The 22,969-nt window shown below is 39.7% G+C and overlaps 1 protein-coding gene and 1 long non-coding RNA gene across 2 annotated transcripts in view; one reads left to right on the top strand and one right to left on the bottom strand.

Moving 5' to 3' along the window:
* Positions 1-2,523: 2,523 nt before the first annotated feature.
* LOC117524844 (interleukin-10 receptor subunit beta-like) overlaps positions 2,524-22,969 on the bottom strand; it is a 36,106-nt gene continuing 15,660 nt past the window's right edge. Inside the window, exons 4-8 of the mRNA XM_034186661.1 lie at positions 19,482-19,657; positions 14,690-14,838; positions 12,662-12,821; positions 9,398-9,510; positions 2,524-3,758 (exon numbers count right to left, since the gene is read on the bottom strand). Of these exons, the coding sequence (XP_034042552.1) occupies positions 2,940-3,758; positions 9,398-9,510; positions 12,662-12,821; positions 14,690-14,838; positions 19,482-19,657 (1,417 nt within the window). The 3' untranslated portion in view covers positions 2,524-2,939. The remainder of the gene's footprint in view (positions 3,759-9,397; positions 9,511-12,661; positions 12,822-14,689; positions 14,839-19,481; positions 19,658-22,969) is intronic.
* The window catches only part of LOC117524847, a 13,106-nt gene continuing 10,115 nt past the window's right edge, over positions 19,979-22,969 (top strand). Inside the window, exons 1-2 of the long non-coding RNA XR_004564877.1 lie at positions 19,979-19,991; positions 21,170-21,173. This is a non-coding gene — a long non-coding RNA (uncharacterized LOC117524847). The remainder of the gene's footprint in view (positions 19,992-21,169; positions 21,174-22,969) is intronic.

Below are 22,969 nucleotides of genomic sequence, written 5' to 3'. Positions count from 1 at the left end.
TGCAAGTTAGTTTTTTTCTGTTTAGGTGTTAATGATGGCTTTCATTTAGCTTTTCTGTATGTAAATCCCATTTCCTCTAGGCGGTTTCTTACAGTTCGGTCACAGACGTTGACTCCAGTTTCCTCCCATTCATTCCTCATTTGTTTTGTTGTGCATTTTCGATTTTTGAGACATATTGCTTTACGTTTTCTGTCTTGACGCTTTGATGTCTTCCTTGGTCTACCAGTATGTTTGCCTTTAACAACCTTCCCATGTTGTTTGTATTTGGTCCAGAGTTTAGACACAGCTGACTGTGAACAACCAACATCTTTTGCAACATTGCATGATGATTTACCCTCTTTTAAGAGTTTGATAATCCTCTCCTTTGTTTCAATTGACAACTCTCGTGTTGGAGCCATGATTCATGTCAGTCCACTTGGTGCAACAGCTCTCCAAGATGTGATCACTCCTTTTTAGATGCAGACTAACGAGCAGATCTCATTTGACGCAGGTGTTAGTTTTGGGGATGAAAATTTACAAGGTGATTCCATAATTTATTCCTCAGAATTGTGAGTCCATATTTTTTTCCCTCTACTTGGTCTAGAAAAGTAACCGTTACTGCCTGCCACAATTTTTTTTTGATTTCTTACAGTGTTTCTTAAAGCCAGAAAGTTGCCATTTGAAATGACTTTAGTTTTGTGTCATGTCTGTGATCTGCTTTTTTTCTACAAAATTAAACAACTGAATGAACATCCTCTGAGGCCGGTGATTCCATAATTTTTGCCAGGGGTGTATACCAAACATATAGCTACTGCACACGTGTGAGTTTTTTTTTGGTATGCAGAACTCACTTCAAAACTCTGATTTCCCTTCACAAACAAATTTAGCAAAGGACTGAATTTTGTTCAGCCCACGTGTGCAGCGTGGTGATTGTTGATGCCATGTCATGGGACAAGAAAACCAGGACGTGGGTCTGATGTTTTGTATCTGAACAATATGATTATTTTGATGGAACAAACATCAAAATAATTTCACATTTGGATGTTTGTACACTATGAAACCATTCCAATGATCCCTGACCTCCACTGAGTATGTGAAGTTTGTTTTTATGTAATTCAAAGAAAACAAGTCAGTCATTTAATGCCCCCCCCCCCCCCCCCCAAAAAAAACAGACAGCATATATCCTCAGCAAACAGACAATGTTCCGTCGTAATCAACATGAAAGCGTACGCCAACAAAGAGGTGCTTGTACTGTAGACTTCCAGGTTTTACTTTACAGCTTTTACAAAAATATCGCATTAATCACGTAAGAATTACAGCCATTTTTCCATCACCTTCATGAGCTCTACTCTCCCATGTACCTTTTGGCAAATGGCACCTTAAGTTTCACATCTTCTTTCTCAGTAAATCCTCTTCAGTGCCAATATAAATACAGCATGAAGTGATGCAACAGACACAAGTTGTTCTAGTAGTGCAGCAGATAACTGAAACAATTGTTCAAATGGTGAAACAAGCACCAAATTAGGCACAAATACTCCTTAGACATTAGTCTTTTGAAAAAAACTGACTGGCCACTTGAATTTTCAAGAGGCAGCCAGGTTGGGGTCAATTGAGGAATTACATAGGGGTTAAAAATTGAAAACACTCCAGTGACATGGAAAAGAGTCCAAAAAGGTATAGTTTGGACTATCTACAACTGAATGTTCTGGAGTTATGGGGCAAAAACAGCAAGAATGGTGACAACGGTCAATTTCAGTTTGTAAAGGGGTCAAAAGATAAGTTACTCCAATTTTGTTAAAAAGTGGTGCAAATTATCGGTTAAGCTAATAGGATTAATAAATAGAATAGTTTTGACTGTGTTGAATGATTGGTCTCCAAAGTAAAGGTCAAACAATGTCAACATCCATTGGGTTCTATGACATGTGACATATGTTACTCAATAACATGCTAAGGATGATACAAGGTTTAAACTATTTCTTTAAATCAAGTCAGACATATTCAGTGACTCAGAAATACTGTAATCTGTAAAACTGCCAATTTGCATTAAAACTAATGCTTGTATTTAGTTTGTCCAATTACGTGTGGCCCCTGAAAACAGATGCACTATGCACAGTAAGGGTTGTACATAAATGGTTAATGCTGTATATTTTTATTAAACCCCTTACATTAAAGCTGAAAGTCTGCACAACAAGCACATATTCACTATTTCATTTCACCTCTAATGTATTGGTGTACAGAGTCAAAAAAATAGAACAAAACAAAAAAATTACCATTCAAATATTTATGGACCTTACTATTTCTGCAAATGTATGTAACTTGCTGCACTGAAACCAGAAGCGCTGATCCAAAATGTACTGAAGTTTAATATATTTAAAAAGACTTATGTACTCATTGTTTAATTTGCAATTTTAACATTACAGAAAATAAATGATCATCAGCAAACTGTCATATTTTTTGTGTGAGTGCCTAATTCTGAAGAAAACAAAAAACAAAAAAACAAAAACAGTGATGGAATGAATGACTGTTGGATCAATAAACCTCCAGTATGGATCAGTATTTTATAAATAGTAAGTACAAAGTTATGAATCACTGTAATAAGTCGTACTGCTGTACACAGGAGCAGTTATCAGCAGTACCACCCGACGGTGTTGTACATGTGTGTAAACACAGTTGTTGAGGCTGAACCCCAAACTGCAGTTTCAGTTTCCTTTTACAAAAAATACAAAAATCTTGACGTAAGTGGTTGCTTCTCGAAGCCCAGACTCTCTGGGGTTCTACAACAGCAGTTCATGGAAGTCATGATGGTTTGACAGAAATGAACCTGAACGTATGTGAACTTAAATCTAAAATCCCTAAATGTGAATGTTATGATGACACTGACACAGGATGTGTCACACACTGGTGACGTTTTTTCAGTCTAAACTGAAACAAAAACTCTGACTTGTAAGAATTTCCACCATCTACACAACGTTCTGTTGGGAATGTGTCTGTGCACGGCTCATGTATCCAGAAGACTCTTCTTCATCATCATCATCTTCTTCTTCTGTTTGCTGTCTGATGTCACATGCACCCATGTCCACTGCTGTTTCTGTGGCATCTGACGGGATTGAAGTCGCCGTCAGAGTGCTGTGTGAAATGTTTGATGCCGAGACAGAAGGAGAGGTCACATCTGGCGTGTCAGTGTGCTCTTTCTCCTCCTCGTGACCACCAAATGTTAATGTGAGGAGGTTCACGTCCTGGTTCCTGCCCTTTGTCACCACCTCCTCTTCTTCATTTAAAGCATCTGTGTGTGCAGACAGATGAGGCTCTGATGCACCCTGGGTTGAGTTTGTCTGACCGTCCTGAAGCAGCAGTGCAGACGTGGTCGGTGCCTCCTCCAACATGGCAGACGTGTTGGTGTCCACAGAAGCTCCAGTCTGCAGACTGAGGTGAGAACGCCTGCAGTCGGATCCTGAGGAGGAGTCTGACTGCACAAACACAGGGTTTTGCTGCGAGGAGGAGTTAGAGCCGAGTCCAGGTTCACGGTGCAGAGGTGAGGTCAGCGATGACGGAGCCAGTGAAGAAAAGGCCACAACCACATTAGTTCCCAAGCGGAGTTTATATCCTTTCCTACTCCCCCCAGTGCTCTCCAATAAGCTCTCGGCATCGCCCTCATCTGTTCCTGCTTGTCTTGTTGTCTTTATTCCTGAAGAGGGCGCTGTGGGCTCACTAAAAAAGAGGGAGGAAAAGGCTGCGCTGCTGGGAAATAAGAGCCTCTCTTCAATGTGACGAATTGAGCTCTGAAACAGAAAAAAGAGCCGGCTGTCAAATAAGCAGCTGTCCAATATTTTTAAATAAGTACAAACACTCAAAGCTGCCTTTTTTTTTGTAAATGCTGGAAAATAGTTGAGACTTCTCAGTGAGCTCTCTCAAAGGCGTGATGTTTTTCACCTTTTCTGTGAGTAAGAACATTCAGAATTACTGCCTGTTGTACGAGAAGCAGAATCCAACAGAAGTGATGATCCGGCTCCATATCCACAAACTGTCACTTTATTTCAACAATGCGAAATAAGACCTTTTCACAATGTAAGAAAAACTAATACATGTTTAGGTATATGGACAGTACTGTGCAAAAGTGCAAGGAATGATGAAACAGAAGTACTGCATACTGCACAAAATATATGGAAGCATTTATTGTAACGCTTCAATCAGATTTATAGAGCACAAGAAAAATGCTCCTGAAGAAGGTAATGACCCTAAAACCAACAAACCAACAGACAATCCAAAAGATGAGCATAAAAAATAAAATGAATGAAACAAAGATGCTTCAAAAACGAAAAAAACTTAAAAAAAAAATGAAAATAACACAACGAAGAGCGATAGAAATTAAAAAGCAAACAATCTAAATTCAACGCACACAGACCTCAGAATGCTTTGGAAGATCCTATGAGTGAGTTGGCGCCGGGAGACTGTAGTGGACCGACTGAGTTCAGGTGAAGGAAGTCTGGATTTCCAAAGAGGGCAACTCAGAATGGCACAGGCTCAAAAAGAGGATCATAAGTGGGTGGAGCATCTCAGTAAATCCTCCATCCAGTAAATAGTAGAGGACCGAGCTGAAACGTGTGCACATCATTTAGGAGAGAATAACTCACCTGTTATTGCAGGGGTGCCCAAGTTCGGTCCTCGAGATCTACCTTCCTGACACTCTTAGTTACCTAGGCTGTATTTGAAGCAACACTTGAGACGAAAAAGGGTGTGGTCATTTTCATTAGGGTCATATTAGTCTGTAACACAGGGGTGCCCAAGTTTGGTCCTTGAGATCTACCTTCCTGACACTCTTAGTTACCTCCCTGTTCCAACACACCTGAATCCAATGAAAGACTCGTTAGCAGGCTTTTAATGAGCCTTTCAGTGGATTCAGGTGTGTTGGAACAGGGAGGTAACTAAGAGTGTCAGGAAGGTAGATCTCGAGGACCAAACTTGGGCACCCCTGTGTTACAGACTAATATGACCCCAATGAAAATGACCACACCCTTTTTCGTCTCAAGTGTTGCTTCAAATACAGCTGTATTTTCTAAATTGCAACTGCTACAGATTTTCCAAGATATTCAAAGTGTTCAGAATGACCAATATATGTGTGGGAGGGTCATAGAAAAGTGTAAAATTTCTATTTTGATATTTTAAGAGAAAATGGCTAAAATAAGTGGGTCATTTTAATACGAACATTTGCCAAATATAATGAAATTTTATTTTCAGTCATACTCTTATCAATGGAATATTGATTTAAAGTGAAAAATACAAAACAAAACTTGTTTCTTTAGCAGACAGCAGATCTTAAATGTTTTAAAGATTATCAGGGAACCATCATCCACAACAGAAAGTTGAAGTTACTAAATATGTGATGATTCCGGACTGTATGTAGGTCGTTTGACCTAATGTTTTCTAGCGGTTTTCTCCTAAAATATCAAAATTTTACACTCTTCTAAACATGTACTGGTCATTCTGAACATATTGAGTACCTTAGAAAATCTATAATACAGCTGTATTTGAAGTAACACTCTGGATGAAAAAGGGTGTGCTAATTTTCTGGCTGTTTGTCCCAGATAGAGATTTTGGCACATGTCCTAACTTGTTCATTGGGGTCATATTAGTCCAGAGTTACCCTCTGCTAAATGATGTGCATACATGGCTAAGCTAGGTCCTAGACTAAAATCCTCATGTCTGGGGCAAGAGTAATGTTACATCTCATCCTCTACGCCCCACAAAGGGTTCACTTGAAATTTTAAGCAGCTACCTACCGGCCCTGGGAGAGCGCCAATACCTCTGGCGACATGGCCAGGTGTTGAAAACAGTTAGCCGGTTAGCATTGACAGAAGTGAGTATTAATGCTAATGTTTGCCCATTAGCACTATGTTATGTGACATGCATCCTGGGATGCTAGTGAGTTTTCATGCTAATGTTAGCCTATCAGCATCGCATTATATGACGCTAATAATCTTCCGAGACACAAACTATTAAATCTATTGTGACTCATTTCTTTAGGACATTCCCCTCACTCAAGTCCTCGGCTCCCACAAATATGTGCTGCTATATTATAAATGTAAATTGTTCTGTAGCATTTGGATTGTGTCCTTTAAGTTGAAGTAATTAAGGTGGTTGAAAAAGGGAGTGGAAATAAATAAGTTATCCCCCCCACCCACCCACCCCTTTTCGGACTAGATGTACTGGATGTATAATCCAGAAATATAAGTTATCACAGTATTGAGCTGTATATTGTTTGAATGCTGTAGGCTTATGGCAGATTGTATTTTTAAGTTGTGTGTATATTATGTTATCTTTTCTTTATTTTTTCTGTGGTCCGAATAAATCATTCATTCATTCAGTCATTTTCTATACCCGTTTACTCCAATCAAGGCTCAGAAGGCTGTGATCATAAAGTATATTTTATCAAGTCATATTTAATAAATACCTATGAAAGAAACATACCAAAATAGTTAGCTATTTTTATTTGGGAGATTTTGAATACGTCAATTTTATCTCATAAATGTATTAAATATATTTTAAGTATTTTTAATTTGGGTAATTTGACATAGCATGGATTTATCCACAGGGATTGCCCTAGTAAGTATTCATCATTCATAGTGTAAAATTATATCTTAATCGGCAGATCACCTTATGTCCAGTTAATGCTGGACATACTTTTCTTTTCTTTTTCAGCATTAACTGGACAGAAAAGTATTTACATTGGATTATGTAAATACTTTTCTGTCCAGTTAATGCTGTGATTTAAAAGTTATACTGCATAACAAGGGAAACTGCTGCAAACAAGTTATTCGCAACTACTGTCCAGCTTGCCCTGCACATGAAAGGCCAGGAGCAGCTGGTTCAAAAGTGAAGCGATGAAGAAAAACTGAAAATCTGACTGCTACATGCTCAACGTTCAATAATTTGGAAGCCACTGCTAAACTCCTGATACACAATAATGTAACAACCATCTCACAGACATCCACTACCAGAGCTGTGAAAGCTCCACGGATCCGAGTAATTCCATGGAGCGGGGTGCATTCTGTAATTGTGACCGTCACTGAATTTTTAAAATGCCTATCGCAAAGCGTTTCCTTTTTTACGACATCGTGCAAGTTTTTTCAAGTCCGCGGACACTGATCTGTGCGTTACAGATACAAATCTGTGTCCTTGGATATGCAGAACTTCGTGGAGGAAAAATGCCACGCATAGCGTAGCTGTTACGACAGTTGTTGTAAAGCGGGACTGGTTGGTTGCTGCGGCGACGCTGTGTGGCTCCTGCAAGATGCTTTAGCTAAACGTAGTATGTGGCATCGCAAACTTTTAGAGCTCTCAAGTTTTTAAAAGACAAATTTTGCAGCATGTCTGTGTCACGGAGCGACATCAGACAGAAGAACGATGACAAGAAAGACGGTTTGAAAAAGTTTGACAAGGACAAGAATCTGTGGAATTGTCGCTGGCTTCATGAACACACCTGAAAGATAAATGGGAAAAGCGAACTGTGTCATCAGGAAACACGGTAAGAATTTTTCTTTCCCTGGAAAATAAACATTGTGCTGTTCAAACAGGATTTTAGACTAGATTATGTGACTCTTTTTTATTATTATTAATCTAGACTTTTTTTTCATTGGAAAAAAGCCATTGTGGCTTTGAAAGGATTTACATGAATTTAAACAAGAATGTAAATGAGTTTTTATTAATATAGACTTTTTTCTCTTATAAGGTGTATTATTGATATTTTACCATGATTTTCAAAATATTCTACAAGCTTTAGCTGTGGTTTTAGAAATGCTTTAACAGTCTTTTCAGTTTTCATGAATTTCATGTAGTTTAACTGTTCTGAATTAATGCATAATTTGGTTTACAATAAAAGGAAAATCATTCCAGGTCCTACTTCCACGTCATATTCTGTTATTTCAGCATTGTCACTGACGGAAAGGTTGAATCTGGAATCATTTAAATACCCACTTCTTTTGAGATTTTTTTTCTTCCAGGAGATGCTGAAAATGTATCATTAGATACAAAATTAATCTGGTTTCTGGGGTCCCGTGGGCCCTAGGCCCCTGCGACTTTTCCTCGGATTTCACAATTTTCATTTCACAGCCCAGTCTACTTATTGTGTAATAAACTCCAACTTTGCAGTGTGGCTGACACCACTACTGTCACATTTATGAACTTTTGACAATCTTATTTACTTTGAAGCACTGTCTTTCATCATCAGAAATTACACTGAATTACAAAAAAATTAGATTCCACAAGCTCTCAGTTGCTCACCAGTGTTCGGAAAAGAAACTGTTAGTGAGACTCTATGAAGCTCACTTCCTCTGTAAAATCCCACAACGTGTTAACCACAAGCAAGACCGATGTGTCGGGAAAACCCCTCTGTGCCGAAGAATCATTCTCATGAACTTACTGCATTTCACAATATGTGGGGGAAAAACAGCATCTCGTTTTCTAAAAAGTTTGTTCAACTCACCCTCATATTAGACCAATAAAAGCTTACTGTTATAGACACCTACGCATGAAACGGATCTTATGCTCCAGAATGGCATGGAAAAATACATGAGAAGACCAACAAAGGGTTCAAAAGCAGTTGGAAAGTAACCGTCACAATGTCAAATCAGTTTCCCCTGCAGCAGTGTATCAACATCTGAAAACTTGGACATGAACCTCCACTGAATATATTTTTGCACCGCACAAGTTTTTTCATGAAATACTTTCTTGCTGTTCACAAAAACCATTGGTCGTGTTAAAGCTCCTCAGTAACTCAATTTGTTGTCGGTGAGAGAGCTGCCAGTACCTTGTACACAGGCACCGAGGAAGAGAGACAGCAAAACCATTGGTCGTGTTAAAGCTCCTCAGTAACTCAATTTGTTGTCGGTGAGAGAGCTGCCAGTACCTTGTACACAGGCACCGAGGAAGAGAGACAGCAAACTCTCTTCTGGGAATAGCAAAAAATGTATCAAATTATTTTCTTAATTTCTCCAGTACAGAAAGCAGTACCAAATGTCTCAGCTTACTGAGATTTTCAGTTTTTACTCACTTAGCATCAGGACCTGTTTAATTCTAGATTTCAGTACCACATAGTGTTTTTCCTTGCTCATCGGTGGAGTCAACATTCTGACTAAGTGTGGTCATATTACTCCCTACTTGTGATGTGTCAATGCACGTTATGTAAATCAAAAGGTACTTACGTTATCAATTACTGCGAATAAAACAATATTTCCTGTCTAGCCTCCACAAAATTAATCTGTCTATACAGAGATCTTGCAGCTATATAGTTACTACAACTATTTCTAGTCCTGCCATGCATATCAATACTGGTACCATATATACTACTATAATATCTATGGTGCTAACAATAAATATTACTACTTGTTATATTCAATTACACCGAACTGTAAATACTACTTACCAGTACTTGTGGAAGTGAATTTCTTTTCAAAGGAATGACACCAGTAACAACCAGTATTACTAGGACCCCACAAAGCAACAGCAACAAAAAGAGCAACATTAGAATCCAAGGCTCTACAGAGAGGTGGGAACAGGACAACACACATATTACCAGGGTGCACCACAGAGAGTTTAAACACAAAGATTCAACTTCAATATCATAATTATTGTATGACTGGTGGGATAGGTTCTGTTACAGTCTAAAATCCTTACAGATCTTTCATTCAACTCAGCTTGCAAATGACACTTTTAAATGGGTATATCTGTTGCATACAAAGACACATTGAATACCTTTAAATTGAGAAAAAACAACCACAGCAGTATTGTCTGGTCACTCAAAACACATTAAACAATCTTTTAAAACTGAAACAGGTACAAAGTACAATTCGTCAAGCGAGGATGTGAACCTCTGGGCAAAATAGTGCGCCCTACAATGTGTACAGAATACTCCTTAAGTGTTGAAGGTTCTGTGGAGGTTTTCTGAAGCATTAAGGATCCATCAGATTCTTCCTATATTTTAGAATATCTATTGCTTCTATCAAATGTTGCTGGGTCAGTAACATCATTTAGTCACTCTGCACACTTATTACAGTAGTTGAGGATTTGCTACACTATGACAGTCTTTGAATCTTCCACTTCTTGCCGGACTGTCTTATTGTTTTATGTGTAGAGGAGACTGCCTTACTCCACCCAGACCATTGCTTTTTGTCTGACAAAAAAAGTGATCACAGATTTCATGAATGTTTAAATTAGGGATGTGGCCGATTCAATCCAATATCGGTATTGAGTTCGGATACCTACGTAATTCATGGATCTGAAATTTTCAATACAACCTGAGGAGTTTTCCGATCCAGAAACCGTCTGTGTGTGTGAAAATGTCTTGATGCCTGCGGAGTGTGGGGATTCCCTGAACAGAGGCATGTCTCAATGAGACAGCGGAGTAATGAGACATGCCTCCGTTTCGGAAATCCCTTCAGCAGTTTCCAGCCAGACGGCGGTCACTAACCAACTTTTCACAACCGGGAGGAAGGGTATAATGATTTACCCAGACTGACTCTAAATATGAGTAAATTAAGTACTTTTATTTATTTATTTATTTAGGGTGTTTTTTGTGGCATCTTGGAAATGCGGAAATGCACTCCGTCTTTAAAACTGTATGTGTTTCAGAGTTCTAAAGAGCTAATTTTTTAGAGAGAGAGAGACAGAAAGAGAGGGAGAGAGACAGAGCGCTGTCTTTTCTGTATAATGTCCATACTTTTTTAAAGACCTGCCATTTTTCATCAGTCAAGATTTGATTGATTTGATTTTTTTTCCCACAGGGGCACCTCAAAAATTATGTACAAGTACATGTACCATTTTGAGGAAGGAGCGTATTTCCAAAATGCCACAAGAAACCACTAAATAATAAATAGAAGTACTTAATTCTTTCACCAAAACATCAAATCTAGGCTTGCATCTCTGATGTACTTTGTGGCAAATTGTAGCTAAACTTTCAGGTCTTCTTTTTAAGAAAATCCTCCTCTATACCACTTCATCATGAAGCTGTATAACTCGGGATACAAAATATCCTCATATTCCATATTAAATCAACAATAATGATAATAATAATATGGAAGCAAACAGAGCTCTGGTATCAGAATAGTATCGGTATCAGCAGATATCCAAATTCAGGTATTGGGATCGGACTGGAAGTGAAAAAAATGTGGATTGGTGCATCCCTAGTGTAAATCCATATTTTTCATTTTGCTGAGTAAGGAAAATACAGTCCACTCCAGGGTTGTAGCTCCAGGGTCGTTAGTATTCAACAGAAATGGGACTGCTTGGAGTTAGGCTGTGTACAATGCAACCACATTGTGACTGCTGTGCTCAAAAGTATTTCTACAGAAGACAGATTAGAAGACAGGTCTGGGTTTGATTGTGCAAAAATTTGATTTAATATAAAATACTGTATTAAAAAAAAACAGCAAAACAACTTGTTCCATAATCAAAAAGTGTAGGTTAGGATAGTATGTGGTGATGCCTAAGACCTGGTTGATCAGTATTTTTTAATTTTTAAATACGAGGTCTGTGAGAAAACTATCCGACCTTTTTATTTTATGCAAAAAATATATGGATTTGATTCATATGTTTTTACGTCAGCCAAGCTTGAACCTTCGTGCGCATGCGTGAGTTTTTTCACACCTGTGGGCAGGCTTTGAGTGAGCACTGGTCCACCCCCTCGTCATTTTTTTATTGCGAGGAAATGTAAGAATGATTTGGGCTTTGTTCCATCAGAATTTTTTCAGAAACTGTTAGAGACAGGCAGCTGGAAACCATTCGGAAAATTCATTTGGCTTTCGGTGAAAATTTTATGGGCTTCAAAGAGATTAAGGAGTGTTACTACCGCTTTGGGACATGTCTATCTCGGCTTTCAGTGGCTTACCAGTCGAGTGAGTATAAGAGAAATTGTGGAGAGATAGACATGTCCCAACTTGTCCTCTGACACTCCAAAACGGAGGTGTTCTTTGTCTCGCTCCATCAGCGAATCCGTTGTGACGCGCGAAGCCTCCGCACGGCTTTCCATGACAAAATCTCTTGTTAAAAGTGAAATCTGCCGGAAAATGGCTGATGTCCAGCTCTTGTGATAACCAGAGAAATTGCACACGAAGGTCCAGGATCCATACAGCCATCCGTTTAGAAATGAAATGGTCGTTTCAGCCTGTCGATCGCGGCTCGGAGCGCGGCGCGCCGTGCGCCATTGTGGGCTGTCCTTAAAGCGGTAGTAACACTCCTTAATCTCTGTGAAGCCCATAAAATTTTCACCGAAAGCCAAATGAATTTTCCGAATGGTTTCCAGCTGCCTGTCTCTAACAGTTTCTGAAAAGATTCTGATGGAACAAAGCCCAAATCATTCCGCCATTTCCTCGCAATGAAAAAAATGACGAGAGGGGTGGCCCAGTGCTCACTCAAAGTCTGCCCACAGGCGAATGACGCAACCGACAGGTGTGAAAAAACTCACGCATGCGCACGAAGGTTCAAGCTTGGCTGACGTAAAAACATATGAATCAAATCCATATATTTTTTGCATAAAATAAAAAGGTCGGATACTTTTCTAATAGACCTCGTAAATAGCAAAGCTTGATAGCTAGTGCTACAAAAGATGAGTACATCATTAAATTAGCTGTGGGCTTCCACAGAAATGTTCAACCAACTTATTGCAGAGAACACAGCATTATGTTAAATATACCTGTGGGAGAGACTCCAGTAATTACAGTACATTTGGGTTGACTGTAGTTGGAGTGTCTGGGCACATGAGTGTCTGAGAACTTGACAGAGACACAGTACTTTCTGCCCTGAGCCAGGTGTCTCCAAATTACTCTATTCAGGGTCTTAGTATCCTTAGAAACCTGCGAAGGCAAAAAAAAAAAAAAAAAAAAACACCACAAAAAGACATTAGAAGGGACAGAAATGCAATACGGTAATATATCGAGCATAACAGACACAAAAATTAGAGTAATTTCAAATTATCTAACATGGGGAGTCTGTAACCTTCTGACTACCATTTATTTATTAATTGCTGCTTCTGTGTTTTTCTGTCCATGATTAACTCTCAATGTCGGAAGATCACAGAGCCAAAAGAATGTAGTAACTTAAATCCCTTTGACCCTGGTGGCTTAAATTACCTTTGACCCCAACCTTGAAAGTTAACAAAAAAAAAGAGTAACTAGTTTGTGAGGTCCTGTGACATACAATGTTAAGTGACATACATACACACATATATACATACGAGGGTAGGCTGAAAAGTTCTAAGGCTCACTATAATGCAGTTAATGCATTATTCCTTCATGGGGAGCCTTAGAACTTTTCAGCCTATCCTCATACACACACATACGTATATACACATATACGTATACACACATATACATACACACATACACATATACATACACACATATACATATATACATACACACATACACATATACATATACACACATACACATATACATACACACACACATATACATATACACACACACATATACATATATACACACACATATACACATATACACATATACATATATACACATATACATATATACACATATACATATATACATACACACATATACATATACATACACACACATACACACATACATACAAACCCTGCATCATCACATATGGCCACAAATGGTAAATGGAGTGCCATTTATATAATGTGTTTCCATCTGCATCAGAAACTCAAAGTGCTTTACAATAATTGTGGCGTTTGTATGTTCTCCCCAAATTCGTGTGGCTTCTCTCCGGGTGCTCCGGCTTCCTCTCACATCCAAATACATGCAGGTTAGGTGGACTGGAAACTTTAAATTATCCGTAGGTGTGCGTGTGGGTGTGAATGTGTTTGTTTGCCTGTATGTGGCCCTGTGACAGACTGGCGTCCTGTCCATGGTGGACCCCGCCTCACACCCTATGACTGCTGGGATAGCCTCCAGCCCCACTGTGACCCTTAATTGGAGTAAGTGGTTGAAGATGAGTGAGTGAGTATTTGATCTCTCCATGAGCAAACCTGAAAGAAACTGATGACTGTGGTAATCGCTGAGGCCATGGGTTAACAGCAAAATGTTCACTTTTTGAAAGGTTTCATTTGTATCCCGAAAGCACACCAAAAGATTCTAGAAGTGTAAGGACACATGGAATGCTGGATAGAGGGTCACTGACATATAAAAGGAGCCCATTAGTATATACAGTAGCAAGACTCTATGACAAGTACTCAACCTCTGAATCCTTCTTATTCCGTTTTCGGCCTTAAGAGCAATCGAAAATGAATCAACAGCTAGTGCGAATAAGAGGAGAAAGTGGACAAACAAGGTGAGTCTCATGGAAAAGAGGGAATGATTCAGAGCATATGAGTACACACTGATGCCCCAAGGAGAAGAGCAGAGTAACTGAGTGTGTCGTGTTATCAGTTATAGACTGTGACCTTCCAGGATACAAATCTGAGAAAGTGAGAAGAGTCTTAACTGGAACATAAGTCAATTTATACATGTAAAATACATTCAAAAGACAATAATAATAAAAATTAGTTAGCACTGCTTAGAAAGACAACATAAACACGTAGCAATATTAGCGTTGAAACACTGAGTTACTGGCAAAACAGTAGAAAAAAAAACAAAAAACAAAAAACAGTGAAATCTTTCAGTCAAAATGATTCATGTGCATAAAATATAACATTTATGAAAACTGTATATGAACCCAAATCCATGATTACCGGAGTACTGTTTGGGCTGTTGTTGGTAATCTGAAGTTTGTAATGAAAAGAGTCGTAGATGTCCCGGAGGCGCTCCAATGGAGGATGAAGGTCGACACACACGTCTCTACCACAGGAAGTCACAGTCAATAGGGGCGGGTCCAGGTGAGCTAAAGGTCAGACAGAAGGACAAATACATTTCACTAAAAAAACAGACAACTGTGCAGATTAGAGTTCATTCTGCATGATAAACTCAAAATGGATTTTTCATATTATCAGAGCTAAAGTAATAAGAGTAAACATAAAATACTTGTTTGCTGTATATGTTTAGCAGGAGTACTCAAAGACAACAGACACAATTACCACAAAACCTTGTGAAAATGTTTGGTCGAGCCTGGAATATGAACCGTGACAATTTTCAGCATGTCTTGGGAAAGTTGTGGAAATGTTTTTAAAAAAATATCTTCTCATGCTGGGGCCATGTGTCAATGTAACCGACATAATCAATTACGTAAATATGTGGATTTATGTAACGTGTTGTCGCGTTCGCAAGGAGGGAGTATGGTAAACGCTGCAGTGAAATGAATGAATTGACTCTTTAAACTTTTAAGCGGTCCCCCTGTGCAATCTGATCCCCCCCCAAGATCAGTCACCCATCTGATCAGTTAGACAGGGGAGCGATCAGATCACACAGGGGGGCCGATCAAACCACAACACCGGCATCCTCAGGCTGAGAAACACACCTGGAGCAGAAAACCACCAAGGGTCGTGTTTTAAAATGCTACGTTTCCAGCCACGACAAGGACTAAAGTATTTTCAGACGCTGTTTTCCAAAATCAGGGAGAATCTGTAGATAAGTTTTGTCAGGATGTGATGATGAATCCGACTGAAACGAACAGGTAAGATTAAGAATTTATATGTGTGAATGTTTCTAATATTAAAACCAGTCTGTTTGCATGAGGACTGTGCTTTTGGCCAATCAATGGACAGACGTATTTTTTCTTATGAGTAAATTACAAGAAAAGTATGTGAACAATCAAGCCTGTGGATCAACACAGACAATGCCCTAGTCACTAACTTAATGTTGGTCCAGGCACATCTTTATTAGTTAAGAAATTAATTATAGTTTCAGTGTCACGCAACTCCATATGATCTCAATCATTTTCACTCACTGAAACGTACAAATTTTAAACTGATTTTTCACAAGGAGAGCTGTCACATCTTTATGGGATAATCAATCAATCAATCAATCAATCAATTTTTTTATATAGCGCCAAATCACAACAAACAGTTGCCCCAAGGCGCTTTATATTGTAAGGCAAGGCCATACAATAATTATGTAAAACCACAACGGTCAAAACGACCCCCTGTGAGCAAGCACTTGGCTACAGTGGGAAGGAAAAACTCCCTTTTAACAGGAAGAAACCTCCAGCAGAACCAGGCTCAGGGAGGGCAGTCTTCTGCTGGGACTGGTTGGGGCTGAGGGAGAGAACCAGGAAAAAGACATGCTGTGGAGGGGAGCAGAGATCGATCACTAATGATTAAATGCAGAGTGGTGCATACAGAGCAAAAAGAGAAAGAAACAGTGCATCATGGGAACCCCCCAGCAGTCTACGTCTATAGCAGCATAACTAAGGGATGGTTCAGGGTCACCTGATCCAGCCCTAACTATAAGCTTTAGCAAAAAGGAAAGTTTTAAGCCTAATCTTAAAAGTAGAGAGGGTGTCTGTCTCCCTGATCTGAATTGGGAGCTGGTTCCACAGGAGAGGAGCCTGAAAGCTGAAGGCTCTGCCTCCCATTCTACTCTTACAAACCCTAGGAACTACAAGTAAGCCTGCAGTCTGAGAGCGAAGCGCTCTATTGGGGTGATATGGTACTACGAGGTCCCTAAGATAAGATGGGACCTGATTATTCAAAACCTTATAAGTAAGAAGAAGAATTTTAAATTCTATTCTAGAATTAACAGGAAGCCAATGAAGAGAGGCCAATATGGGTGAGATATGCTCTCTCCTTCCAGTCCCCGTCAGTACACTAGCTGCAGCATTTTGAATTAACTGAAGGCTTTTTAGGGAACTTTTAGGACAACCTGATAATAATGAATTACAATAGTCCAGCCTAGAGGAAATAAATGCATGAATTAGTTTTTCAGCATCACTCTGAGACAAGACCTTTCTAATTTTAGAGATATTGCGTAAATGCAAAAAAGCAGTCCTACATATTTGTTTAATATGCGCTTTGAATGACATATCCTGATCAAAAATGACTCCAAGATTTCTCACAGTATTACTAGAGGTCAGGGTAATGCCATCCAGAGTAAGGATCTGGTTAGACACCATGTTTCTAAGATTTGTGGGGCCAAGTACAATAACTTCAGTTTTATCTGAGTTTAAAAGCAGGAAATTAGAGGTCATCCATGTCTTTATGTCTGTAAGACAATCCTGCAGTTTAGCTAATTGGTGTGTGTCCTCTGGCTTCATGGATAGATAAAGCTGGGTATCATCTGCGTAACAATGAAAATTTAAGCAATACCGTCTAATAATACTGCCTAAGGGAAGCATATATAAAGTGAATAAAATTGGTCCTAGCACAGAACCTTGTGGAACTCCATAATTAACTTTAGTCTGTGAAGAAGATTCCCCATTTACATGAACAAATTGTAATCTATTAGACAAATATGATTCAAACCACCGCAGCGCAGTGCCTTTAATACCTATGGCATGCTCTAATCTCTGTAATAAAATTTTATGGTCAACAGTATCAAAAGCAGCACTGAGGTCTAACAGAACAAGCACAGAGATGAGTCCACTGTCCGAGGCCATAAGAAGATCATTTGTAACCTTCACTAATGCTGTTTCTATACTATGATGAATTCTAAAACCTGACTGAAACTCTTCAAATAGACCATTCCTCTGCAGATGATCAGTTAGCTGTTTTACAACTACCCTTTCAAGAATTTTTGAGAGAAAAGGAAGGTTGGAGATTGGCCTATAATTAGCTAAGATAGCTGGGTCAAGTGATGGCTTTTTAAGTAATGGTTTAATTACTGCCACCTTAAAAGCCTGTGGTACATAGCCAACTAACAAAGATAGATTGATCATATTTAAGATCGAAGCATTAAATAATGGTAGGGCTTCCTTGAGCAGCCTGGTAGGAATGGGGTCTAAAGAATGGGATAAGACCTTAAATTTGGATATTTGTTTCATAGGAGATACGGGCCCAATCCCAATACATTCTCTCCATTTTGAACATTCATGTGATTAATCACAGAACAAAGATTTTAACAAATAACTTTAATCATTCAGACAGCCCACAAATACTCTTCTTTATGTATTAGAGAAATGCTTTGTTTCATTAATCCATTTTCAATACCTACTTACTCCAATCAAGCATCACAAGGGAGCTGGAGCCTATCCCAGCCGTGAGGCAGGGTACACCCTGTGCAGGACGCCAGTCTATCACAGGGCCATATAGACAAATGAACACATTCACACACATACCTAGGATCAATTTGAAGTTTCCAATTCATCTAACCTGCATGTCTTTGGATCTGGGAGGAAGCCGGAGCACCTGGAGGAAACCCACACGAACACAAGGAGAACATGCAAACTCCACGCAGAAAAGACCAGGAGGGAAGCGATCCCACAACGTTCTTGCTGTGAGGCAACATTGCTAACCATTAAGCCAATGTGCCGCCCATGTTTTCTTTCATGATCTGTTATTTCTCTCATTAATGATTTCTGTTCCACATTTTGCACTCACAGTGTCATTCCTGATGGAATGTAGCCTTTTGCCACCAGATCCTACTTAGTCTGTCCGGAACAGTGACAAACTGTACTCTTACCTGGGGTTTTGCACAGATGTCAGGAAAGGATGATTCATAGGGAAAATAGAACACATTCCAGGTATTCCGTGGTCTTACAGACCAAGAAGGGGCAAGATAGGTTTTTCTCCACAAGCATCACAGTTGCACTGATACTGACACCCAAGTCCTATTTACGCTGATATGAGATGCTTGGGAGTTGCATGTGGGCACCGCTACAGAGGCAACTAAAGATGACCTGGGAGGAAAATAAACTGCAAAGTAAATTTTCACTGGGAGGAAAAGGATTAATTTTTATTCCGGATGCAGTTAAACTCATAGTAGGAATCAACATTATTTATAATTTCATTTGGTCACACGTAATCTGTAATTTCTGTGCATCGAGTTTGATGTGAGTTACATTGTTTTAATTTTACATGAAGCCTGATAAATAATTTCCAATGTGCAAAAGATGCCATAATCAATGTTCTGTCCTTTAATTCTGCCCAATCCTAATATTCTTCCTTCACCCCTTTCCCTTCATTTTGCAGATCCATGTGAATATGTAAAATTCACATAAATAAGCAAGATTATACTTTACAGATGTTCTATAGGGTGAATTTGTTTGATATGAGTGACGGTATCCAAATTCAACTAGATGATGATATCATATTACACTGTGTGTAATAAGATTTTATTATGCGTTTTTTGTTTTATTATTTTAGGAACTTGTCTGCACCATCTGGTAGGGAGACTGACAATGGAAATCAGCCTATGGCTGCAACTGTGTACATTTACATTTTTATTTTTATTTCTTTTAAAAAGTAAATGTTCATTAATGTACACTGTTCCTCTTAGCAAATAAAATTGAAAAAATTACTATGTTTTGCATGCAGTATGAATATTTTAACTACGTTTTGCATTGTAATGCAAAACACAACTCAAATATGAAAGGCTTTTAAGAAGCTCTCCTTTTTATGAAAGGTCATCTGGATGAGGTACAGTGTCACTTACTGTCTCTGATTGGCCTAAATGGTTTCAGGGTTGTTTCATGCGAGGTTTCTGCTCCCAGATGTGCTGTGACCTTGGTATAGTAATCCACTCTTGGGTTAGAAAAGGCCGCTGTTAGATTGCAAACCAGGGGATGTTGGACATTCTCACAGCCAGCCACAGACTCCCAGGAGATTCCCCTGCCCAACAAAAAGAGGATATAAATACATTTATTGACAAACTTGTGCCAATTCAACATGCAGATCCACCTTGGATTTGCTGTGGAGACCCCAAGTGCAAACAAGGGAGCAGCCGAAGGGACAAACGTTATCAATCATCGGCAATATCTTGCAACTGTCTATGCAACTCCACTAATAATCAAACCCAGCTTTATTGCCAGTTTCTTCACATGTACCAGACATACAAAGGAATCGAAAAGACGTTTCTTAGTATCCTACAGCAAAGAGGTAACGTGCACAGGCACAACAGATACAGACAGACATATTGTAACACTTAAGTAAAACAATAAATAAAGTGCACAGCAGATGAAGAGATTTAGTATTATTAAAAAATAAACAAAATATGAATTCACAGTGTATATGGAAGAAAGTAGTCTGTATAAAAAGACAGATTCCTGTGCAAATACAGTCAGTAAAAGCAACAGAAAGTTTCTGTTGATATACTGTAGTAGTGCAAAAGGACAAAGTCACTCTATAGGTCAAAAGGTTCATAATCCAGAGTGGGTTTTTTTGGGGGGGGGGGCGCAGAGAGTTCAGCTTGTAATTTGGTGCTATATAAATGTAATTAAACTGAATTGAATCGAAACAGACCGTGTGAGGGACGGCTGGCATCGCTCACTATCATGGTCGCTTTGCGGGTGGTGTATGTCTCTTAAAAGGATCTTTCCCGCTGTGTTTGCTATGCAGTGGAGGGCTTTCCTGTTGTAGTCCTTGCAGCTCCCGCCCGACAGTGACGCAGCTGGACAGGATGTTCTCAATGGTGCCCTGGTAGAATGTGCACATAATGGGCAGAGGAGGAGCTCTAACTTGCCTGAGTTTGTGGAGGAAGTAGAGTCACCCCTGTGCTTTCTTTGCCAGTGATGCAGTGTTGGTGGTCCAGGAGAGATCCCCACTGATGTGCACCCCTAGGAATTTGGTGCTGCTCATGCTCTCCACAGCAGCGCCATCCATGGTTAGTGGTGGGTGTGGTCTCTCCGGAAGGCAACAACAGTCTCCTTTTCAGCCGGACTGTTGTTGCCTCTGCACCACGTGGTCAAAAGATTGACCTCCTTCCTGCAGTGGGTCTCATCGCCCTTGGTGACGAGACCCACCAGAGTTGTGTCATGCGCAAACCTCACCATGTGATTGGTGCTGTAGGTTAGTGTGCAGTCGTGAGTCAGCATGGTGAAGAGCAGGGGACTGAGCACACAGCCTTGGGGGGCCCCTGTGCTGAGTGTGATGCTGTGGGAGGTGCTATTACCAACTCGTACTGCGGGTGGCCTCTCACTGAGGAAGTCCAACAGCCAGATGCAAAGGGAGGTGCTGAACCCCAGCTTGTTACGTTTACAGATGAGTTGTTGTGGGATTACGGTGTTGAATGAACTGAAGTCTATGAACAGAATTCTCACATATGAGTATTTGTGTGTAAGTGGGTGGGAGCTGGATGGAGAGCAGAACAGACTACATGGATCATTTGGCTCTGTATGCAAACAGGAAGGTGTCCAGGGTGGCAGAAAGGATGAATTTGATGTGTGACATGACTTGATGATGATGGGGGTCAGTGCCACAGGGCGACAGTCGCTGAAGCAGGGTGGAGCAGGTTTCTTCAGCACAGGTGTGATGGAGCCAGCCTTAAAACATGATGGAACAGCAGCTTGCCTCAGAAAAGTGTTAAAGATATCTGTGAAGACATCCTTCAGCACACAACCACGGCTATTGTCTGGACCTGTTGCCTTGCGGGTGTTGATAGCGGAGAGTGTCCTCATCACAATGGCAGCAGACAGGCACAGAGTCTGATCAGGTGGGGCTGGTGGAGTCTTCGCCAACGAAAAGTATAGCCAAATAACCATTAATCTGGGAGGCACGGTGGCTGAGTGGCTGTGACTGTTGCTGCACAGCAAGAAGGCCTGGGGATCACTTTTCAGAGGATATCATTTCCCTCTCTACTTCTGCACTGCACATTTATTTTTTGAAACACTATCTCACCGTTTGTGCCATTTAAAAGACAATCCTCAATAACTCCTTTCACACAGAATCAGAGCTGATGAAGCCAATGTATTTTATATACAGTAGTGTTCAGAATAATAGTAGTGCTATGTGACTAAAAACATAAATCCAGGTATTGAGTATATTTCTTATTGTTACATGGGAAACAAGGTACCAGTAGATACTCACAAATCCAACAAGACCAAGCATTCATGATATGCACACTCTTAAGGCTATGAAATTGGGCTATTAGTAAAATAAGTAGAAAAGGAGGTGTTCACAATAATAGCAGCATCTGCTGTTGACGCTACAAACTCAAAACTATTATGTTCAAACTGCTTTTTTAGCAATCCTGTGAATCACTAAACTAGTATTTAGTTGTATGACCACAATTTTTCATGATTTCTTCACATCTGCAAGGTATTAATTTTGTTGGTTTGGAACCAAGATTTTGCTCGTTTACCAGTGTGCTTGGGGTCATTGTCTTGTTGAAACACCCATTTCAAGGGCATGTCCTCTTCAGCATAAGGCAACATGACCTCTTCAAGTATTTTGACATATCCAAACTGGTCCATGATACCTGGTATGCGATATATAGGCCCAACACCATAGTAGGAGAAACATGCCCATATCATGATGCTTGCACCACCATGCTTCACTGTCTTCACTGTGAACTGTGGCTTGAATTCAGAGTTTGGGGGTCATCTCACAAACTGTCTGTGGCCCTTGGACCCAAAAAGAACAATTTTACTCTCATCAGTCCACAAAATATTCCTCCATTTCTCTTTAGACCAGTTGATGTGTTCTTTGGCAAATTGTAACCTCTTCTGCACGTCTTTTATTTAACAGAGGGACTTTGCGGGGGATTCTTGCAAATAAATTAGCTTCACACAGGTGTCTTCTAATTGTCACAGCACAGACAGGTAACACCAGACTGTCTTTGATCATCCTGGAGCTGATCAGTGGGTGAGCCTTTGCCATTCTGGTTATTCTTCTATCCATTTTGATGGTTGTTTTCTCTTTTCTTCCACACGTCTCTGGTTTTTTTGTCCATTTTAAAGCACTGGAGATCATTGTAGATGAACAGCCTATAAATATTTTGCACCTGCGTAGAATTTTTACCCTCTCCAATCAACTTTTTAATCAAACTACGCTGTTCTTCTGAACAAACTCACTGACTGAATGCCAGACTACTATTATTGTGAACACCCCCTTTTCTACTTTTTTTTACTAATAGCCCAATATCATAGCCTTAAGCATGTACATATCATGAATGCTTGGTCTTGTTGGATTTGTGAGAATCTACTG

Source organism: Thalassophryne amazonica, chromosome 14 (genome assembly GCF_902500255.1).
Source record: "Thalassophryne amazonica chromosome 14, fThaAma1.1, whole genome shotgun sequence".
NCBI classification, from domain to species: domain Eukaryota; kingdom Metazoa; phylum Chordata; class Actinopteri; order Batrachoidiformes; family Batrachoididae; genus Thalassophryne; species Thalassophryne amazonica.
Note: the sequence above shows the minus strand (reverse complement) of the source record. Positions and strands in the feature narration are given on the sequence as shown.